The sequence below is a fragment of the Nilaparvata lugens genome, chromosome X (assembly GCF_014356525.2).
Source record: "Nilaparvata lugens isolate BPH chromosome X, ASM1435652v1, whole genome shotgun sequence".
NCBI classification, from domain to species: domain Eukaryota; kingdom Metazoa; phylum Arthropoda; class Insecta; order Hemiptera; family Delphacidae; genus Nilaparvata; species Nilaparvata lugens.
Window position 1 is genome coordinate 9522760 of NC_052518.1, and position 21691 is coordinate 9544450.

A 21691-nucleotide genomic window follows, 5' to 3' on the forward strand; every position below is an offset into this window, starting at 1 on the left:
CCAAGGTCCATGATACAAAACAAAGAGCCTATCAATTTTGGTTTACATTGGGCTAAATCATGTAGGAGTGCTTTTGAAAGTACTTTCAATTAAAATTACTTGCAAATTTGATGATATCTAAGGTCCGTGATACAAAGCAAAGAGCCAATCAATTTTGGTTTACATTGGGCTAAATTATGTAGGAGTGCTTTTAAAAGTACTTTCAATTAAAATTACTTGCAAATTAGATGATACCCAAGGTTCATGATACAAAGCAAAGAGCCAATCAATTTTGGGTTAGATTGGGCTAAATTATGAAGGAGTAGGTACTTTCAATTCAAAGTAGTTGCAAATTTAATGGTACGCAAGGTACATGGTACAAAGTAAGATCTAATCAATTCGATGATCATGATCTTCCCAAAAGGAGAGACTAGATTAGCCACTGGCAAGTAACAAATAGCCAGGTGTGACCCATAAGAACCGGTAGCGAGACGGCAGTGGGTCAAAACCACAAGTGCTAACCGGCATCAGGAAATGTGGCGCTCCCGATTTTTTTCCCGAGAGGTTTCGATCGGTAGGCGAGCATATTTTTGCATTCTGGTATGAGAGTACGTCCCAGAGCAAGTTTCGGTTCCGGAACGGGAAGGAGCTAACGGTAAGGCGGCTTTCCAACAAGGGCGGGACACGGGTCAACCTGCGAACCGCGAGGAGACAAGGTCGGCGGTCGTAGCGTACAACCGGTCCGTCGGGCTTACCAGGTCGGCGACCCAAATCCCACGTCTCTCTGACCCTGCCACTCCCCACAAGCTCATAGCACGTTCTGTTCCATTGGAGAAAGTGACCACGCGATCCTTCCTGATCCTTGACCTTACACCTGAGAAGATACCGCCGATAATTGTTACTATTGCTCACAGAATATTCCATAAATTTGCCTTTCTCCAACAAATAAGTTTGCAGGGATTCGTGCCTGACAAACCCTATTAACTCAAACCTAATAAACATTCATTCACAAAATTAAATAAACAAACACGTCTAGGATGGGTTGTTGCATTTCAACTACCTGGCAATAATTTGATGAACGAATAAATTACATTATCAGACAAATTAAAAAAAAATATATGGAATATTTTTATTCACCATTAAATGCGTCTTTGACTACCTAGCAACAAATAACCAATAATTCTGCAACAAATAAGCCACCCTAGTGGAAGAGCCCTATCAACTCAAACCTAATAAACACAATTCATTCACAAAATTAAATAAACAAACACGTCTAGGTTGGGTTGCATTTTGACTACCTGGCAATAATTTGATGAACGAATAAATGCATTATTAGACAAATTTAAGATACTAAATAATATGGAATATTTTCATTTACCATTAAATAGGCTATGACTTTGACTACCTAGCAACAATTTGATGAACATTAATTACAGACAATATCATAAAACTGAATAATATATCGAATACTCTCATTTGCCATTAAATACTACATAGTACAAAATAAAAATATAAATCTGACTACCCTTTTCAAATTATTTCGTCACGACATGTTTCGGCTACTAATGCCATTATCAAGTGATTGGAAAATAAATCATGTCGTGACGAAATAATTTAAAAAGGGTACTGAGTTTTATATTTTTATTTATATTCAAAAGTAGCCATAAAGAAGAAAATACTACAAAGTAAAACATTGGTCTTCGTAATTGACATAAAAATAATGAATATCCCCCAAAAAATACATAAATCTGGGTGTGGGAAATAATTCCAATAATTTTCATTAAATATTATTAAATACTACTTAACAATTTCGCTTTACACTTTTAATGACTTCGATAGCACTTCTCTATTAATGAATGAATTCATCAGAAAAACATTCATGAATAGTTAATGTTTCCCACCAAAGACATCAGTGTGGGTGTCAGGAAAGAGTTCGATGATGTACAAACAGATTGTGATCAAATATTAACTAGTAACCTTAACAGTGCCGCCCTTCACTTGATGACTTAAGTGGCACTTCTCCATTATTGATCCAACAAGTAATGCTCACGACCTACGGTGTTATTATCATCATCATCCTCCCCTATAATGAATCATATTATTGTCAATCAGTTCAATGAGAGGCGTGTGTATAAAGCTTAGCATGCAAGCTGATTATCATCTTCTAGCCCATATACCTACTGATCCTGCTGCATTCAATCAGATAAGATCTGAAAAAAACATTAGTGGGCACACTTCATACATTACGTATGTCACGACATTCTATCAGAACCATTGTTGGTGATCGGAAAAGCTTATGAGTACCACGATTCCAAATCACACCATTGTATGTTTCATCATTTGGAATGTCGTTATCAAGGATATTTTTCAAGTTCATCACTCGAATACATTGCATCGATATAAACAATATGACATTGAAAAAGAAAGAGACCTTGGAAAAAGAGAGACATTTGAAAGAAGAGAAATACTTTTCGAACTGGTCCACAACATATTCGATTATTTTGCTATTGAATTCAACTTGAATATCAAAGAATCGAGTGACTCTGTGAATTGACAATAATATAGTTACCCTGCTACAAGAAAAATGAGTGGAATAGTATTCATAAGAGAGTTCAAAAGCGAAGAAAATATTGTGAAATTCAGGAAAAATAGCTAAAATGACAGAAGTTGAAGAGTTTTTCCAAGAATAATATATTATTATTGGGATGTGTGATTTGAAAAAGAGAGAAATTAGAGAACTATAACAGAATTAATCATAGAAAACATATTGAGAATTTTCTAAGAATATTAATATTATTTTTAGGATGTGTGATTTGAGAAAGAGAGAAATTAGAAAACAATAATGCCGTACAGAATGAATTATAGAAAACATATTGAGAATCGTGCCTGTATTAACTCAAATTAAGTGGATTAATTTCTAAAACTGGAATGCTGGTACATGCTACCCGAGAGATACTTTTCAATGCTTTGAGCTATTGAATGAAATCCACAAATTCTGAATAGAAGAAATGTTTCTTCCAATTCCACTTAAATTGCGTGACTAGTCTAGGTTAGAAGAAATCCGGAATGCTCTGAGGAGAGATCAGGAACGGTATTCCAAAGAGAAAAATACGACACCATCAATTTCCTCTCAACATCCAAATCGTGTACTTAAAAAAGTATACACATATTTTGCGTGCTCTCGTGGAAGGAAATACTTGTGATATGTGATGAATCATGCGTTGACAGGTAGCAAAGAATTTACTTTGGAATTGATCCTGTAGCAAAGAATTCACTTTAGAAAGAAATTCAGGAAAATTACCACAAATTATTCGCATTTTAAACGGTTTTTCTGTAACTGGTTCAGATGGATTACCTACTTGGTTACAAGATATTACACAGAGTATCTTCCTCAGACATTTTCAACACGAAAGAGCAATTATCTTTGAAGAATGTACAATGTGTTTATCATCTTGACAATAATTATTTGTGTACACATGAATCATTTAAAGTTCCTGTACTGGAATGATACTTTGTGAAATTATCAGAAAGATCTCTCATGACAAGATAGATGTTATGATCTACAATCTTGATCTTTCATCTAGAATGAGGACACCAGAAAATGACTAGATCGTTTCAGTTTGTGAGAGAAAGGTGATGGTTATGAAGAGAAAAATAAAGAAATTGAGAGCTAGTCACATTTTTGCAATGATTTGCAGCAGCTTACAAGACGTTTGTATGTTTTTAAAATTTAGTGATTCATAAAGAGAAAGAAAATTATTTTTCAAAGCATATTCTTGATGATTAACGATCGATTCACTCATAAACTCACGTCATCATCATCCTTCCTATTATCCACGCACAAGCCTCTTGCTCATGCGGGCGACACCCGCAGCAAAAATGCATTCTAGTTCCGGAAACTCAGCACATATATAAATATATTTCTGGAATCACTCAATCTATTCACCATGATATATATATTTATGGAGTGTCTGCAAGTCAAAAGAATGTGAAGGGAACCCAGGCAAAGCAACTACATCCAATATTTAAACCGTTATGTTGAATAAATTATCAACATTTCAGAATTTGCGTTTGGTGCCAAGATTCGGAACATACCACACTTGATACACATCCGGTTTTTGTTGCTCCGTTGATATTAATATGTGGACAAGAGTTTAATATGTCTGTACCACAGTGTTCCACAAAAAACTTGTTTGTGTGGCCGTTGACCCAAATTAATTCTGCTCAGATTTTTAATTATTCAGACTTCTATATGGCGATAAAGTACGATCAAAGTAGAAACTTGTCTTCAATATTCTCATACTATTTATGGAATACTTCCATATTTTTAATAATACGGAAAACTAACATTATATGCAGTAGAAAAGTGGATAATTCAACTCAATTTTGATCAAAAATATTAGATAACTCTCATCAAAATCTCTAATATCAATGCAATATTCTCCATTTCAAGAACTTTAAACTCTCTCCTGATTTAGTTGCTCTACTGAATCTTCACTGATTTTATTCGCACTTTAGTGAAATATCAATGAGGAATATAATATACAAAGTATAAAAGATTGATAGAATATTAAAATTCCTCCCATTGGTAAACTGTAGAATGTGATGAGATGGAAATTCATTGAATGAACTGAATGATATTAAATATTGAACATTGAAATATTGAATATTTAATATTAAAAATGAGCTGAATGATATTAAATATTGAACATTGAAATATTGAATATTTGATATTCAATGAAGTTCATTCAATGAATTTCCATCTCATCACATTCTACAGTTTAATACATTTTATTGAAATGAATCTATTGTGAATGCAAGTTGAAGAATAAATCTAGACTCTGAAAGAAAAATGAAAATTTGTAGCTCATTGTGTTTAGATAATTATCAAAAGCTGAGAATTGATATTGTAGTAGAAAGAGGAGCTTCAGCTAATTGGGGGAAAATCGAAAATACTACTCATGTTGAAAAGGGTATGATGTATGAATAAATATGTATGATACAATACAGTATGATAAATACAGTATGTCGATTGTCGAAGAGTCTAGAATAAAAAGTAACCCGGTCTTAGATCCAATTCCCCATGTTGGCGTGTCCAAATAAGCCTCAAGTACATAGTAGCTAATATTTTATGAATTGCCTATTGCGTTATAGCCTTCTGAAAACAGCTGCCTACCGAATAGTTGGTTGTGGAGAATAATAGAAGCGATTCTTCCTTTCTCAAACAGAATACTCCAGTTAGCCCAGTCATTTAGTTCCAGCTAGTCATGATGAATAAGTTAGTTTTCGTTCCTATCACTCTTCTTTAGCTTTCATCAAGGTGTAAACTATTATCCTTATTCTTCATCATTAATTGTTGTCAGTTTCTTCTTTCCTCTCAGTTGCTCCTTACAGGTTCATAAATATTTTTCAGAAGTTTCTGAGGTGTTTTAAATAACTAACATAGCATTAAAAACCTACTGTACCTATCATCTCTTTATCTTTATAGAGCCTGGAATTTTAATTCCTTCAAAATTCTTTTTTTTTCAAATTTGTTTATCACTTGAAAGACATCTGTCATCATTCCCTCATTTACTTTTCAATAATTATTAATCATTCTTCTGTTGATGATTATCTTCGGATTCAACACTATTATTCCTCAGGTTCAATACAGTTATAATCGGCTTCAGATCAATGAATATTATTTTCAATATGTTCGTTATATTTTTGAAATCGTTGTTCTCTCAATATCGTGACACTTTTAGTCAACATTCTTCAATTGAGGCTTGAATCTTGTTAGAAAGTTTCCGTTTTGAAGAAATAACGCAAAATATACCCTGTTCATCCAAGATGATTTAATTAGATCAATCAGTATAGGAGGGCAGACAGATATGTGCTAGCGAACCGGATTTTATACACCCAATCTTGAATAACCAGCAAGATTACCGGAAGAATGTATGCCAGTGCCCGACAAATTATTCATGAATTTTATTTATTCATTATAAATCAGATTCCAAACCAGGAAGTTTCCGTTAACATCATCTGGTTTCAGAACGAAAGAGAAGGAAAACTCTTCAGAACGACCATGAGAAAGAAAGAAGGAAAGAAACCGGTCAACTGAGACTGTGATCTTTTTGCTAATTTTTTATTTGTATCTATATAGATCACCAAAGCGGCTCAACTAGTTGTTCTGACCTCTGTCTTACCTTACTTGGTGAGTGTGCTTTTTCCATGTCAGATTCTTCATACTTTTGAATAAAATGTCAGGAGAAATTGTGAAGATTTACAAACAACATAAACAAATACATTGATTACTTCTTATCATAGAAGAGGATATAAGGATATATTGTTGTAAACTGATTGGCCGCATTATTTGACCATTTTTTATTGCTCCCCAAATAAAATTCTTCATTGGATGAAAGGTACGCGATTGAAAGAAATTGTGGATCAATGAATCAATTTTGTCAAAATTCGTGAAGCTAGAATTTATAAATTTCATAATAATGACTAAAACAGTATCTTTGTGCATAGTATTATCCGATTCAAGGTATCTATAGAAAGTTCAGTAGTTCGAATAGAATATCGCTGAACTCTTGTACTGGAAGAATTTAGTATTTAATTGTGATATTCGAAGGTTCCTGTAAAAAACATCATATTCTGAGGATGAATAGTGAATGGAAATGATAATTTGTATTATCTGTATCGATGAGAATGTTACATACAAGAGAAAGTGTTTTATTTGGATGGGAAGATTTGGAGGATAGATTATGATGGTGTAAAGCTTCTCATCTATTTTTATTGAAACATATCAACAAGATGGTATCCTGAGTTTCTCAGCATTGTTTCGTAAGAATTATGTGATTTCCCACAACTTTTGACTTGAAGTACTTAATACAGAACGTTTTCTATACTGGAGATGTAAACAGATAGGTTACATGAAATTGTCCATTGTCTATTTGAATTTTCATACTCAATAACATATCTTTCCCGTTCGAGATTTGATCCTGTTTCGTTGAATAGGAATTGTTGATAGAATGAATAGTTGATGTCAATATTTCAATTTTATTGCATGACATTTTAAAACTTGTACAAATTTCTGCTAATATGTTAACGTTTTTCCGTTTAAGCTTGTTCTAGTAAATATTGTTTCTAGTGCAGCTTCTTGTGGATTCTTTCACGGTAGAAACATTTTCGCTTCAGGTGAAAATTATTCGTGGGATTTTCCTTTTCCGTGACAGTTATAATACAGTGTACATAAAGATCTTGCTAGATTAACTACGAAATGTTGTTTCGGTTAATCGACCGTCAGCTGGTGTTATGAAGACTGCTCAAGATTGTAAATAACTGTTCTTGCTTCAATGACATCTTCAACAATAAAGGATATCAATGCGAGGACCTCTTTCACAAGGTTTGTGATCTCATGTATATAATATAAATTCAGTTTAAGTTATTAGTATAAGTATTAACATGTAATTTAGTAGTATAAGGAAAGGTGTGGAAATGTGTACAAATATATAAATTGATTCCTTATAACAATGAATTAAACTTTGTAAATTTGAAAAATACTTGTAAAACATATTTGGAAATATTATTGACTCCAAAATGCCACCTGTAAATGTATTTATGTAAATAGAAAATACAATATTTTCATGTACACAAGAATAAATACGGTCAGCAGAATGCACGTTATAAGTACAACTTGTTGAAGTATATGTGGCATGATTATTTTTCAAACAAAGATGTGAAAACATCTGATGTGAAAAAGTTCAACAGGAAAGTAATTTTTTGTTTAGAGTGCTACAAAGAAATCTACCTGTATAAAGTGACAGCATCTACTACTTTTAGCACTTACGTGCTCTGCCTGCATGCGAAACTGGTAGAAAAGGAAAATGTTCCTTGATGGTTCGTTTCCTAATCTTTCAATCTCTTTTAATGGAAGCAATCCTTTTCCATCTTTTTAAATTATAGTGAGAGAAATTCGCAGCCATATAAAAAAGATAATGCTATCTCTATTCACCATTCATGTGATAATTTTCCACAAGAGCAATGATTGATATAATCATCCTGTTGTAAGAAAATCTAGAATAAAGTACAATTAATGGCTGATCTTAATTCAATTTGTAGAATAAATTATCACGTCCATTTCGTAAGGTGATTGAACTCGCAGTTGCAACCGTCTAAATGAACGGTAAGATAAGCGACGTGATATCGATGCTGCCGTTGAACAGGTGTTTGCTTCAGAGCAGCTCTGATAACAGACAGTTATGAACTTTTATTACCACTCCTCGTAGTTCAGAATTTCCCTTAAATTGTAGATAATTTCCGGTGATATCTTCAAATTTCACCAATCTCTCATCATCATGAAACAAAAATGTGTAATTCTTGGATAACAATCTGAATTTTATTATTTTCACTCATTTCTTTCTCGAAGTCAAGTTATCACGCTTCCAATACAAATCCAAGATGTAATACTTTACTTTTTTACAGTATGGATTATCAATCATTGCTCTATTGATTGCTCTATCAATTTTGATATTTTTTAAAAATCAGCTCTTTTCCATAGCATTTCGTTCAGTTCTCAATTTTATCATTGATAAATGAACCACTGTATCATTAATAAAACACTGTCCAGTCATCTTTTATATGATTTATAGTATTTAAAATAGCTCATACATAAAAGAGCTCTCATAACTTACCTGAACTTGGCTATATTCATGTAGATGCACTCTTCAAGAAAAACAATGAAGAACGACGTAAGAGTTATGTGTGATCTCCTTACAATTATTGAGTTCTTTAATAGGAATCATTACCTATAATTCTCTATCGAATATTTTCTATCCTATGAGTAGCCAAGTATGAATTGACAGAATTGTATTGCAGGGAATTCTTTTTTTATCAGGAAATTTCAAGTCGAATCGACTTTCATCTTCTCAAACTATTGTTGGACTGTGCTACCTCAGATTAACATTTTTTACGATTGAAAATTCTGTTTGAAATCTAAAATATTTTAAATATTTAAAAATTCAAGATAAAAGTTCACCTCATCATCCAATTTCATGCATTAGAACTCATCCTTTTTCTCTAAAATTGTTTCGAGCAAGCAACATAACGTTAAATATTTCTCTATTCCAAGTTCTTCAAACATATTATATAGGTCTACTCGACATATCATACCATAATCCACATTTTTGTGGTATTCTCTGGATATGACGGCATTTATACAAGTAATGACACAAAAAATGAGACCATTCAAGTGAAAGAGAAGTTTTTAATTACGACTTTCTCGTCTTTTTCAAGATAGTCAAGAAACAAAGGCTATTTCTGCCTTCAATCGGCAAGCACACACAAGCCTAACGCTCCTACTCACTCCTATTAAGGTCTGACATTTTCCTTTCACCAGTCCACTTAATTTCAAACTAGTAGCTTCACTAAGCTCACATACCAATAGATGTTAGATTTAATGAACATCAGAGTCTGCTCTTGATAGATTGCAATATTACCAACTCTGGGACAGGAGAAGAAATATTCCCCAGAAACATGAAAAACCTAATAGTAATAATTCCTGTTACGCGTTATCATTAAAATGAAAAACATTTTTTGAAACTCTTGAAAAACATTTTTTCTCTTCAAATTTCATTATACACAATCATTAGAACAAGAAAAACTAAACTTACTATAAATAAGAAATTTCACGGAAAATGTTCATTTCCATGTTCCACATACAGTGAGTTTATTCTTGAAGTTTTATTGAGATTTTCTCAATATTCTTCCTCTTTATTCCCAACTCTTTGAATAGAAAGTCTTGAAAAAAATGAAATCTATTTATTCATTATAATAATCTATAATCTATTCATCATAATAATAATTCATTATAATCTATTTATTCATTCATCCAATTATACAAGTATTTGACCTAAAATGATTAGGAGAGAAGAAACAGTCGAATTCTCAACTATTTTTCTCCAAAATTCAAATGTAAAACATAACCCGAAATGATTTTAGATTACTTTTCTCATTATGGGTGAATCATTTTTGAAATCATATAAAGAAGTAGATTATGAAATTTACAATAGAAGATACATATATAGCATGGACCAAACCAAAAAAACCTCATATAATCAGGGATTCAACCTTACAAAAATATTTTCAATTTTCGTTTTCAGTCATGGGAGATAAGTGAATAATTGAGCGAGTAATGTTTAGTATGGAAAAGAGCAGACTTTGAACTTACGATATAACATGGACCAAACCAAAAAATAAGGAAACAGTGGTTTCCTTACCTCATATAATCAGGGACTCAACCTTACAACATCATTTTCAATTTTCGTGCTTTGTCTTGAGAGATATTAAAATAATTGAGTGAGTAATTTTTACTATGGAAAAGAGCAGAGTTTGAAATTATGAGAGTAGATAATTTATTACATATACCAGACCCAAACAATACCTCACATAATCAGAGACTCAACCTTACAACATCATTTTCAATTTTCGTGCTTTGTCATGGGAGATATTAAAATAATTGAGCGAGTAATTTTTACTATGGAAAAGAGCAGAGTTTGAAATTATGAAAGTAGATAATTTATTACATATACCAGACCCAAACAATACCTCACATAATCAGAGACTCAACCTTACAACATCATTTTCAATTTTCGTTCTTTGTCATGGGAGATATTAAAATAATTGAGTGAGTAATTTTTACTATGGAAAAGAGCAGAGTTTGAATATTTATGGAAGTAGATAATTTGTTATCACATAATCAGGGGCCCAGCATTACAACAGTGCTTTCAATTTCTGTTTTCAGTCAGAGGACATAAGAAGAAAGTGAAGAAAGAGCTGAAAAAGCTGGCAATCAAGATCTTGATCCTTCTCTACGTGCTGCAGCAGACGAAGAAGCTGATCCTGGAAACGCTGAGAACGTTTGCTTATGTCAAGATCTCGCTGATCGCCGCTATGTATGTTGCCATTCAGGGTATCAAGCTATGGCACTGGCTCAAACAGAAACACCACATGAAAGAGCACTCTGCCGTTCTTTACGAGACAGGACACGCGATTCCACACCATTACGCCCCCGAACACCACGAGGTGGAGTACGAACATGAGGAACACCATCCCGTCTGGGGCAGACGCAGCGTGGAAACCAGTCGCGTGGTGCCCGCTCCCGTTCCTGTAGACGCGTACACCACTTACTACGCGGACCCTGATGCGGCACATAGTCTCGCCTACGCCGCCCAGATACCATCAGACCGCAATTATGTCAAGGCCAGATAGAATACGCCCCTAGATTCCTAATGTGTAAATATTAGTCTAGAATAAACCAATTGATTTGGCAGATAATCAAAGTAGTCCAGTTCTTCCTGGCATATTTCGTCAAAAAAATAACTAACTTCCAGCAATTACAGTAAAAATAATCCAAAAAGTCCGGTTCTTCAAGGCATATTTCATCAGAAAAATAACTAACCTCGAGCAATTATAAATATTTAAAACAGTCCGATTCATTATGGCATATTTCATCACAAAAATAGCTAATACCGAACAATGTTCTGTTTCTAAATTAATAAGAAATCTAGAATCAGTGTTCAGTGTTCCTAATTATCACCAATTCATATTTATATCCACTAATGGCAAATTCAGATCCAATATCCACTCAAGAATTAGTATGGTGCTTACTCTCTGCAGTATTTTTCATGTAACTATGGGAATACAAAACATGATATCATCAACACAATAATATTTGCTAGAGAATGAAAATGATGGTGCTATCTTTCTAAAGTATTATGCTTTGTAATATTGAAATACAAAACATAATAGTCAATTCAATATAATATATCCAAGACTTACGATGCTTACCCTCTAAAGTATACTTCATGTAACTATGAAAATATAAAATAGAATTTTATAATCAACCCGATAATATTTGTCAAAGAAGTAAATTATTATGGTGCTTACTTTCTGAATTATTTTTCTGATTAAGAACTATTGCTATCAAATCATTTATCCGAATATGAACATGCTGATGAAAATGCCAAATGTGTAATCAAAAGTATTTTATTCAATTTATGTCATTAGAAGACACATTTTCCAGACAAAACATAGCATTCCATGTTGTTATTTTTGATAGATAATCAATAACAGGATTACTATTATTTTCCATTCTGGACTACTCTGTACTCTTTTATAGGAAATGATAGATTGAATCATCAATACATTTCATACTGAATTCTCCACTCCCTAGCCAGTAGTTTAATTGTCAAACTATTTGAGACTGAGAAGCGTAATCCTGATTTTTTACTATTATTTATGAAGATAATAAGATAAATAACTCAAGCTGTATTCTTCAAATATCAAAATGAACTCGTAATTTGAAACTATTTGAGTCAATTCACCTCTCGAAGGACATGAATGACAGTGATCATTATTGTTCTTGCACTGCAGTAATTTTCATTTAGTGTTTTTATTTCTATTTCTAGTAGTTCATGTTCTTTTTATCTAGGATATGTTTTCATCAAATATGGCTCAAGTACGTACGGACATTTTCCAAAATGATTTTACTGTATTATTCTTTCTTCGATACTGAAATATTAATGAATTTGTGTTTTATTTTCTATCTGGAAAAGTAGCTCTCACACGTAGCTTAAAGTAGCTATTGGCAGCCCACGTATATGTTACAAGAAGAGCATCTGTATACGGTTCTATTTCCTTAGTAATGTAGGGTCAATATTGTTGTATTATCAGTAGAAGGATATTCGCTAAGGATTATCCATCAATAGTTTGTAATCATAATTAGATTCATGTTTGATCAAAACTGGTTGAAATTTTAAAAGTACGCAACTGGAAATCAAAATTTTCTCTTTCAAGGAGCTCAATCAAAAATCATTCACCAGACACTGGTGAATTTTTACAAAATTGCTTGTTCTAGTAAACAATTACATGCCATTCAGATAATCAAAAAATTAAATTTGAGCACTTTTCACAGAACTTGAGCATTTTGTCACCCATTATTGTCAAATAGCTGAGGCCAAATAAATAATAAATTCATAGATATTTGTTAGCTTGTATTATATTTTTTACTGGGAGTATAATCCTGGATTTGTGATATATTTATGAATCACAATAAATTATAATAATTATATCCATGTACTATGTATAGAACTCGTAACGCATTGTTTTCAGCATTTGGTTATGTTGATGCATTTTAATTTATTTAAGAACTATTTATTTCCTAGTTTGTAGAAGATATTTATTCAGCGTATTTTAAGACTATGTACAATAAAAAATATTTTCGACTGTTCTGTCAGTATTACATCCACTTATACTATACAAATGTAAAAATATTCTTTGATGTAATAAATGTTCTACTGCAAACTATTTTTCAATTATTATTGCTCGATACATTCTCTTTTATTTCAATTATTCACACAGCGAGAAGAGGACATATGGAGCTGGGATCTTCAAGACATCTAAGCTATCATTATTTCATCATATAAATTCATGAATATAGATTATGAATTCCTTTCTTCATACTTATCTTACTGAATTTCAGCTGTAACTATATCATATTTCAGTTCTCTTTTCAGAATTAATCAGCTTTAAATTAGAATTAAATCTGTTCTATGTGTCGTGTTATACCCCTCAATCAATATCCATTTTTCCATATTATCTTCAGTGAGATGAGAATCAGTGACAACACTGTCGTTCATAGTATAAGACGTCACTCATAACTTGATTCATGCATAATTCATTATCCGCCGTTTCTAAATCTGATGTTACCCAAATTGATACAAACGTATCAATGATTAGTTTTTTCAACCCATCAATTTTGTAACCTTTTAAAGCCTGAACAAGATTACGTTTCGAGTTTCTCAGGACTTGATTCGAGATTCGGCAATAAATACTATCGAATATCACCTGTGAAATAATAATTATCGCTTTCAATGACGTAGATTCAAATTACACCCAACAAGAGAAACTAGCAAGTCGGGTTTTCACTACGTAATATTCAAATTCAATTATAAAAACGTTTCACTAGACAGTCCAACTGGTCATTCAACCCTAAAAACTTAGACCGCTTCCTCCTAACTGCCTGTGAGATTGAGTAGAAAGTTGATGAAAGTTATCCTACTGTAGATAAACCTGAATTTCAGCTCCAAAATAACCTTCCGAAACAGCTGACCATAGATGAAACTGTAAACCTCATGTCATCCGTGAAGTAAATTACTGTTTTCACTTCCATAATCATTGTTTAAAACGTTCTGTTTTGCATTAAATCATTCAAACTCGCTGACAAATTAGCTGATAGAAAAATTATCATATTCCATCATCCATGAAAATTTCACTTTTTATCATAGGCTTCTGTTGGAGGAAACCATATTCAGGTCTCAATTTATTATTTATGTTGAACACTCTCTACATGATAGGGAAATGTTTTGCAGGTATCCAAATTTCCTTGTTCTTACCTGAATCCATGTCACCTTGAAAGGTTTTCAAACATATTGCATCTCATTATATATAACTCGATTGAACTTCGAATTGATAGGATTGAGGAAAGGAAATAGAATACATTTTTCACGTATTCTCAAGTTGAGCAGAAGAATTCAAAGTCATTGACTATTGTTGTATTGGAGTCTTATCATCCACAATAACTATTCCTGATTGAGATAAAATATTAAAGTAATTAAAGATTTTAACTTCACATAGCTCCATTAAATGAAAATTTATTCAACAAGTATCAGTCATAGCCTACTCTCATAACTTTATTCACTCCATCACTTTCGGCTTCACGTTTTCACGGGCTATTGACATTAAAAATTTTTCATCATATCAGAATTCAGCGTTCAAATTTTTCGAATACTTTTTTCTGTGTTACCATAACTCAATTTTAGTTGAATTTTCCAATTGTCATGCAAGAAAACTTGAAGCTATAATCCATCACGAATTTATTAACATTGCAAAAAGATAAATAGATCCTCTACAATACTGAATAACTTTAGATCTCCTCTCACAAGAAGGTGGCGTACAATAATAATATATTTTTATTTATAATTTAATTCATTCATTTCAAAAGTATTCCTTGTTGATCGCTAATTATTGTTCATTCAGAAATATTCTTGGAAACTAATTGAATTTTTCATAGTTGAATTCAATATAAATTATATAGATTTCGAGTAGAATAGATTTTATTACATTGTTATATCTCACATCACGATAATTATCTTAATAGATTAAACAATTGAATTGTCAATTTTTCACTTTTCTCATAACTTTCTGTTGTAAAAATCATGATAGATGTTACACATTACCAAAACATAACTCCGAAAATCTCATAATCGATTCAACAGAATCTTTTATAAGAGAATCATTAACACTGTGGTCTCCAATTTATGCAGTTTTAGAAATAAATGAATAAATTACTTTTTCAGTTCGAGGAAGTTGTCGCACGATAAATTCCGATTCGGAAATAAATCAGACAATAAGTCAAAAATCAATCTGTGTGGCAAACCGGTGTGAACAGAAACAGCATTTGATTTGAGGGTCACGAGAGAGATGGAAAGAGAGATACAGCATTTAATTTGAGGGTCATGAGTGAGATGAAATGAGAGTCGAGAGAGAGCAGTATCAGTTGGAGACTAATCGTCGAAGAATGAATGTGTGTGCATGAGAGAGAGTCAATAAGAGGAAAATGTTTAGAGAGAGCTCGATTGATAACATGCTTCGCATTCAGAATTAAAGGGCAAGTAGGAAACCGGTACAGTTAACCCGTTTGCCGGAAGCCATATTCTGTAGTACCTACTCACTGTACCAGCTACACCAGCTTCAGACTTGTTTGCAGGTCTGCAAAAAACACGATACATCTAAACTGTCAGGAAGAACTTTCTACTTGGAAAGTTTGTGCCTAATCTGTGTCAGGCTTATTTTATCTATTCCACACGTTCCTAGGATCATGAAGATGTATCGATCACGACTTCTCACCGATGATTGAAAAATATGTGGATTCGGTGTCTCTTTGGAGTTTCTAAATGTCAACGACTAACATTAGATGGCAATACAATAAGGTTACCCGGGCTTTCAATGACAACCCAACTTATTAAAATAGAAATCTACACATCTACTGATATGAATCTAAACAAGACGTCGAACAAAAGGCTTTGAAAACATCTCATTGTTATCATTGTATCACATATTTATATTGGAAAATCAATCATCAATCATTCCAGAAACGACAACTAGTCACGTGCTATTGAAATTGATAGTCAATAATGAATTAAGAATAATAATCAATAATGAATTTTTTCAAGTTCTTTTGAATTTAGCTGTCAATGGTTTGATAGCAATTGGTCATTGATGACCAGGTAGCAATGGCTCTACCCATGAAATTCATCTATTGACTGATAAAACTTTCTCAAAGTTGAGATGACATAATGATTGGCATGTGCCCATGGGATGAGCCACAATATAATGACCAAATTATCTATTACCTACTACTATTAATTACCTATTATCTTCCCCAATACTAATTTATCTATTTCAGTGTTATTATTTCTATGTTTTTTGAGAATGAAGAATTCGTATTCCAATTCCATTAATGGATTCAATCATTATATGATATGAAATTCAATTAAAAAACATAAGAGTTGCAAATCTTCCCTCATATGTCTCATAGTTTTAAAGATAGAGATCATGTAGGCTACATTACAATAATGGGCAGTTCCATTCTTACGTTCTATCCTACCCTTTATTAGTGAGTTTCTCACATGAATATTGTCACCCAATCGAGAATGAAAATTTTCTCTAAACCTCATGAAAATCTACACGTAAATATGATACTAACAGAAAGACAAAGCAAATTATCCCTAGCTGTGATTTATATGTCAGTAGGCTCGCTTACGAAATGTTAGAGACAGTATTATCATACCGGAATTCATACCAATTCAGTTGATATTGAACTATACAAGCATGAGGATAACTCTCATGCCGATCAAATAGGTTTGGAAAAAATGTATATCAATTCAATTGATATGCAAATATTTGATTTGTTAAACGTATAAGAAGGAAGTCAGTTATTATAAAGATTGCAATATTCTGGTGAGCTCGTAAATTTCAGTGACTAAGCATACTCGATGATTTATGATTTAATGTCATATTTATGATTTAATAGCATATTATCACTATAATTACTCTCCTAAGAGTTAGTAACAACCACCATCTTCACCAGGTGATCATTTTGCGTTTGTTTTCATTGGTATACTGTCCTCATCTCAGAAGATTTGTAATGATATAGCCTACTATTTTATCGTATGATTGGTATATTGTCATATCCACAACATAATTATTTGGAATGATATACCTGCAATTTTGTCTTGAGACATTGAGTGCAACGTTTTCATTCAAAAGATCTTAGCCATAGAAATGTTGACATCCATCAACAAAAATTTGCCACTTCTATTTTGAAATTGGGGAATTTGAAGGTTTCAGAATGGTTTGAATTGAATAAAATCAACACGCTGTAGTTCTATAATCATTCACACACATTTGAAAATAAGCATGAACCAACATTGTTCCATACATTATCATATTTTTGGAGGGATGATTAAAACTGTAAATTAAGAAAAAACATATGTTAAGTAGTCGGTGATTCATCAGTTTACATTGGAATTATATGAATGCCTACAAAGTATAATATGTATATAGTATATTCTACATTATGAAGCTATACCTTAATGGCATAGAGGTAGGCGAAAACTAGCAAAACCTTGCTTTACTGCGTTCACTGTCACTCGCCCCTCATAGTCATTATAATCATTGATCTAGATTCTAGATCACTTAACACTTCAGGCTTATTTCGTTCATTGTTGTCAATCGTCAATCTGTTCGCTATAAACAATACCATGTGAGTTAATAGGCCTCATCTAGTAAAATACAGAATTGATTGAATATTATGTGAAAATAGCAGTAACAATTCAAAGCATTCTCCAATCAATTTCATACATGATCAAAAGATGGATACACAATAAAATCATATTCAATTGCACGTCAAATCAATCCAACCAATGAGAATCTTAATGAAAGTTCTCAACTCAAATAAAACATGTAATAAATTATTAATATTACTATTATTAATAATAATTTGAGAGTTCCTCAATAACATTTTATGTCGCCACTATATTTGAAGAGCTTATAATCACACTGATTACGAACAGTTGATTTTAATTAGACGTTTCCTTCAGACTAGCTCATCTCATTATAATAAAACTGATTAATAATATAGAATTCACATTTTTCCTTGTCATTTCAGAAAATTAGTGGAATGAGGTTTGAATTGGATTTGTCTAAGTACAGAGGATTATGAGTATCGTGATTTCAACTCTTTATAATTTTTTTGTTATATCAAACTTAGTGCCGGTGTCATAAAAGTCGGTTAAATTTTAATGAGAAGCCGAAATTTGATGAGAGAAGCCGTCTTTTCAAAAACGCCTCTTCTGATTGGTTATCGTAAAGTTAATCACGGTTAAAATTTAACCGGATTTTGTGCAACCGGGTCTTAGAGTTAGAAATGATATGCGAAGTGAAAAAGCAACTCAAATTTGGTTTTTGGCACCAGTCCGCTGTGCGTGTAATATTTTCACCGCAATCCACTAGAATTGGTTGGATCCACACTGTATCTGAGCGCTGGATAGGCTGTAAAACGGCTTATAAACAGATAAAGTAGACGAAAAGTTACTGGTAGATAGAGTTTATCATTTCATCAATTTCAATTCAGATCGATGTTTCATGAATGAAAATAGATGAAAGATGAAATTCGATGGCAGCCAGTAACTTGCCGTCTGTACTCTCCCGTCTATAAGCTGCCTCAATGCCTTACTATGATGGCCTCCACGTTCTCCTGACCTAACGCAATACAATTTGTGGCTTGATCAATGAACGTGTCTCCGTTTCTAACTGACCTTGCTGAATTCAAGCTGAATTGAATTACTGAAGAGGAAGACGCACTTATCAACGGACATAGTCCATTGATTTGATGTGTGCCACGTCACTAATGGTAGTCATATTTAATCATTCAGAAACACACACTTTTCAGAATAGTACCACAGGCTTACGCCCAAAACGGTTCCAATTCTAATTCATTTAACAGTCCATATACAAATATAGCTAGGTTATGTGCCACTTCAACATTTTTCAATTACACACTCCAATTTACAATCCAAAACACACAGCATATTGATCGTTTATACGATTCTTCATACACATAAGATTCGATGAGCGCGCCGTTTATCGAAGTTGTCAGGGCGCTAGTGATTCAGATCAATCTGATATTTCAATAAACAATCTGACACTCATGATATTTGAGAAACTAAGAATATTAATGAACAAAAACTTTGATTCACATAATTTATTGCTTCGTGCCCTGTACAAAATAATTGAAACTGACACTTCTATCTGTTTCTACACTTCTGCGCTGTTTCTATTAAACAGTCTAATCTTCTATCTGGAAGTCATTATTTCTGCTAATAGACAGTTATGAGCTGAGAAACACACACCTGTGATTCAGAACTCATTCAAAACTGTAGGTACACTCACAAGCCTACGCACAAACAAAGGGCTTGTCTTTGGTTTCAACAGAACAAAAATAGTATGAAACCATGACTAGCTGAAGATGGAAATTTGATTGATTGGAACTATTTTTAATGTTATTATCAAGTTTTTAGGCTTATTGTAATAACTTCCTGAAATGTCACTCCCTACCATAGTGGAAGACCTTTGTTTGTTTAGAATTGTTTAGACCTTCAGAAATCCACTAAACAGTCGTCTTTTTTGTCTTTTTTCCGTTAGGGCAGATCTTGAATATAAATTAAAATATGAATCTAAGTACCCTTTTTAAAATGATAATGGGATTATATAGCCGAAACATGTTGTGAATAAACAATTTTGGAAAGGGTACTTGGATTTCTTTTTTTATTTATATCCACTAAACAGTATGAAATGTAATGAAATTTCTTTACAATTGGGATAATCAGGGTGGTTCAATTGTTTTTTCCACAATTTCATGCCTCATACTTTCCAGTTACTCTCTGAAATAATGCTCTGAGTTGATACTGTCGATTTCTAAATGTGATTTGAGGCAAATACTACCTGTACTAACAGGTAGTATTAACATCTGTACTAACATCCTTTGAAAAAACCATAGTTGAACATACACAGACACTACAGATTCCAAATGAATACTATCAAGCACTAGTAAATGTAAAATGGTGCATGCTGGTTCAACAATGAGTACTGTAGTGCCAACTGTTATTTGGGGGAACAAAATATTCCTTATACAGAAAATAAATTCCCTCAAACTTCGATGTGCGTCCTTTTTGAAACACCCGTTAGATTGATCGGCAATTTATCATCATTTCAATAAGAGAAACTCTAGTTTTTCACGTTGAAAACTATAATCTTTCGAAACCCCAGTATAGAATTGTAGGTGGATTAGTAGATATATTCTCTCTAAACTTGAGAAATTCAGCACTTTACAGAGTTTTTCTTTTTTGTTACAGCGAGAGGGCACAAGAAGAAAGTCAAGAAGGAGATCAAGAAAGCAATCATCAAGGTGATCATCTTCACACTGCTCTTGAAACAGAAGATCAAGATGCTGTTGATGGCTGCTCAGACCTTCCTGCAGTTCAAGTTCCTGATGGTTGCCATTGTCTACGTCATCTCCAACATCATCAGGCTTTGGGTTGAGATCAAGCAGAAACATCACCCACAGAAGGTGAGTAATTAACAATTAAACTGATTGACAATATCAGACAGGGTTGAAAAAGTTACTATGTTTGAAGGAAACTATACAAAGGATTTATTAAGTGATCAAGAATATAATATGAACTACATGAACTCAATGAATAACGTGAATTCATGTTCCTCATTAAATTTATACAGAGTGTTCTGGAAAAAGGTGCCCAAAGGTCAGGGCGTGTTTCCTCTCATCAAAAGAAGAAAAAAGTTCTAATTAACATGGGTATATAGTTGACTCCTGTAGTTGAGAAATAGTGAAGCAATCTATTAATGAACACAATCTCTTGCATATCTAACAAATACTATACAGTTTATATTGATAATATCAATTATACGATTGAGGTACTGACTACTAGGTCTACCTACACTCTATCGCTAGGATAATGAATAATGATAATGTAGTTATCATGATGTAGATTTTGAAAAATCAACAGATCCACGATCATGAAATAGCACATATCACTCACTACTTGTTCTGCTCTAAACGAAAGACTGACAGAGAACTCAAGACATACTGAATTAGGGGATTTGACTAGAATTATCAGTTCTCTACTGAGTTAATGATGTGAAAATTATACAAAGTTACCAGCTTAAAAAGCTGTTTTTTAACTTAAGATTCAGCTTTTAATATACCAATTGGAATCAGCCTAGAGAACACGAGGTTTACATGAAATTAGAAGAAGATTCTTATTTCCTTCCCTATTCGATAATGTAATAATAGTGCTTTACTAGTATAGCATCCACCAGTTGCTACAATAACTACAGAGAGAATTGAAAGCTTCAAATAAGCCAAGTGAATTAAAAATGCTTACAGATTTAATATGAGAATAATTTGGAATAAGGTTTATATATGTTTTCGTAATAAATAAGGCATATTATGAGGAACAAGTTGGAACACTGACAAATACTATACAGTTTATATTGATGATAGTCTATCAATTAATTAACAATTAAACTG

The 21691-nt window shown here is 32.7% G+C and overlaps 1 protein-coding gene across 2 annotated transcripts in view; it reads left to right on the top strand.

Annotated features, from left to right (window-relative positions):
- The window catches only part of LOC111055870, a 31906-nt gene that overhangs the window by 4578 nt on the left and 5637 nt on the right, over nucleotides 1–21691 (top strand). Inside the window, exon 2 of one of the 2 annotated variants that reach the window (XM_022343172.2) lies at nucleotides 20496–20710. In XM_022343172.2, the coding sequence (XP_022198864.2) occupies nucleotides 20496–20710 (215 nt within the window). Of the gene's footprint in view, nucleotides 1–10762; nucleotides 13327–20495; nucleotides 20711–21691 lie in introns of those variants that run through there. The other variant, XM_022343173.2, reaches the window with a different exon arrangement.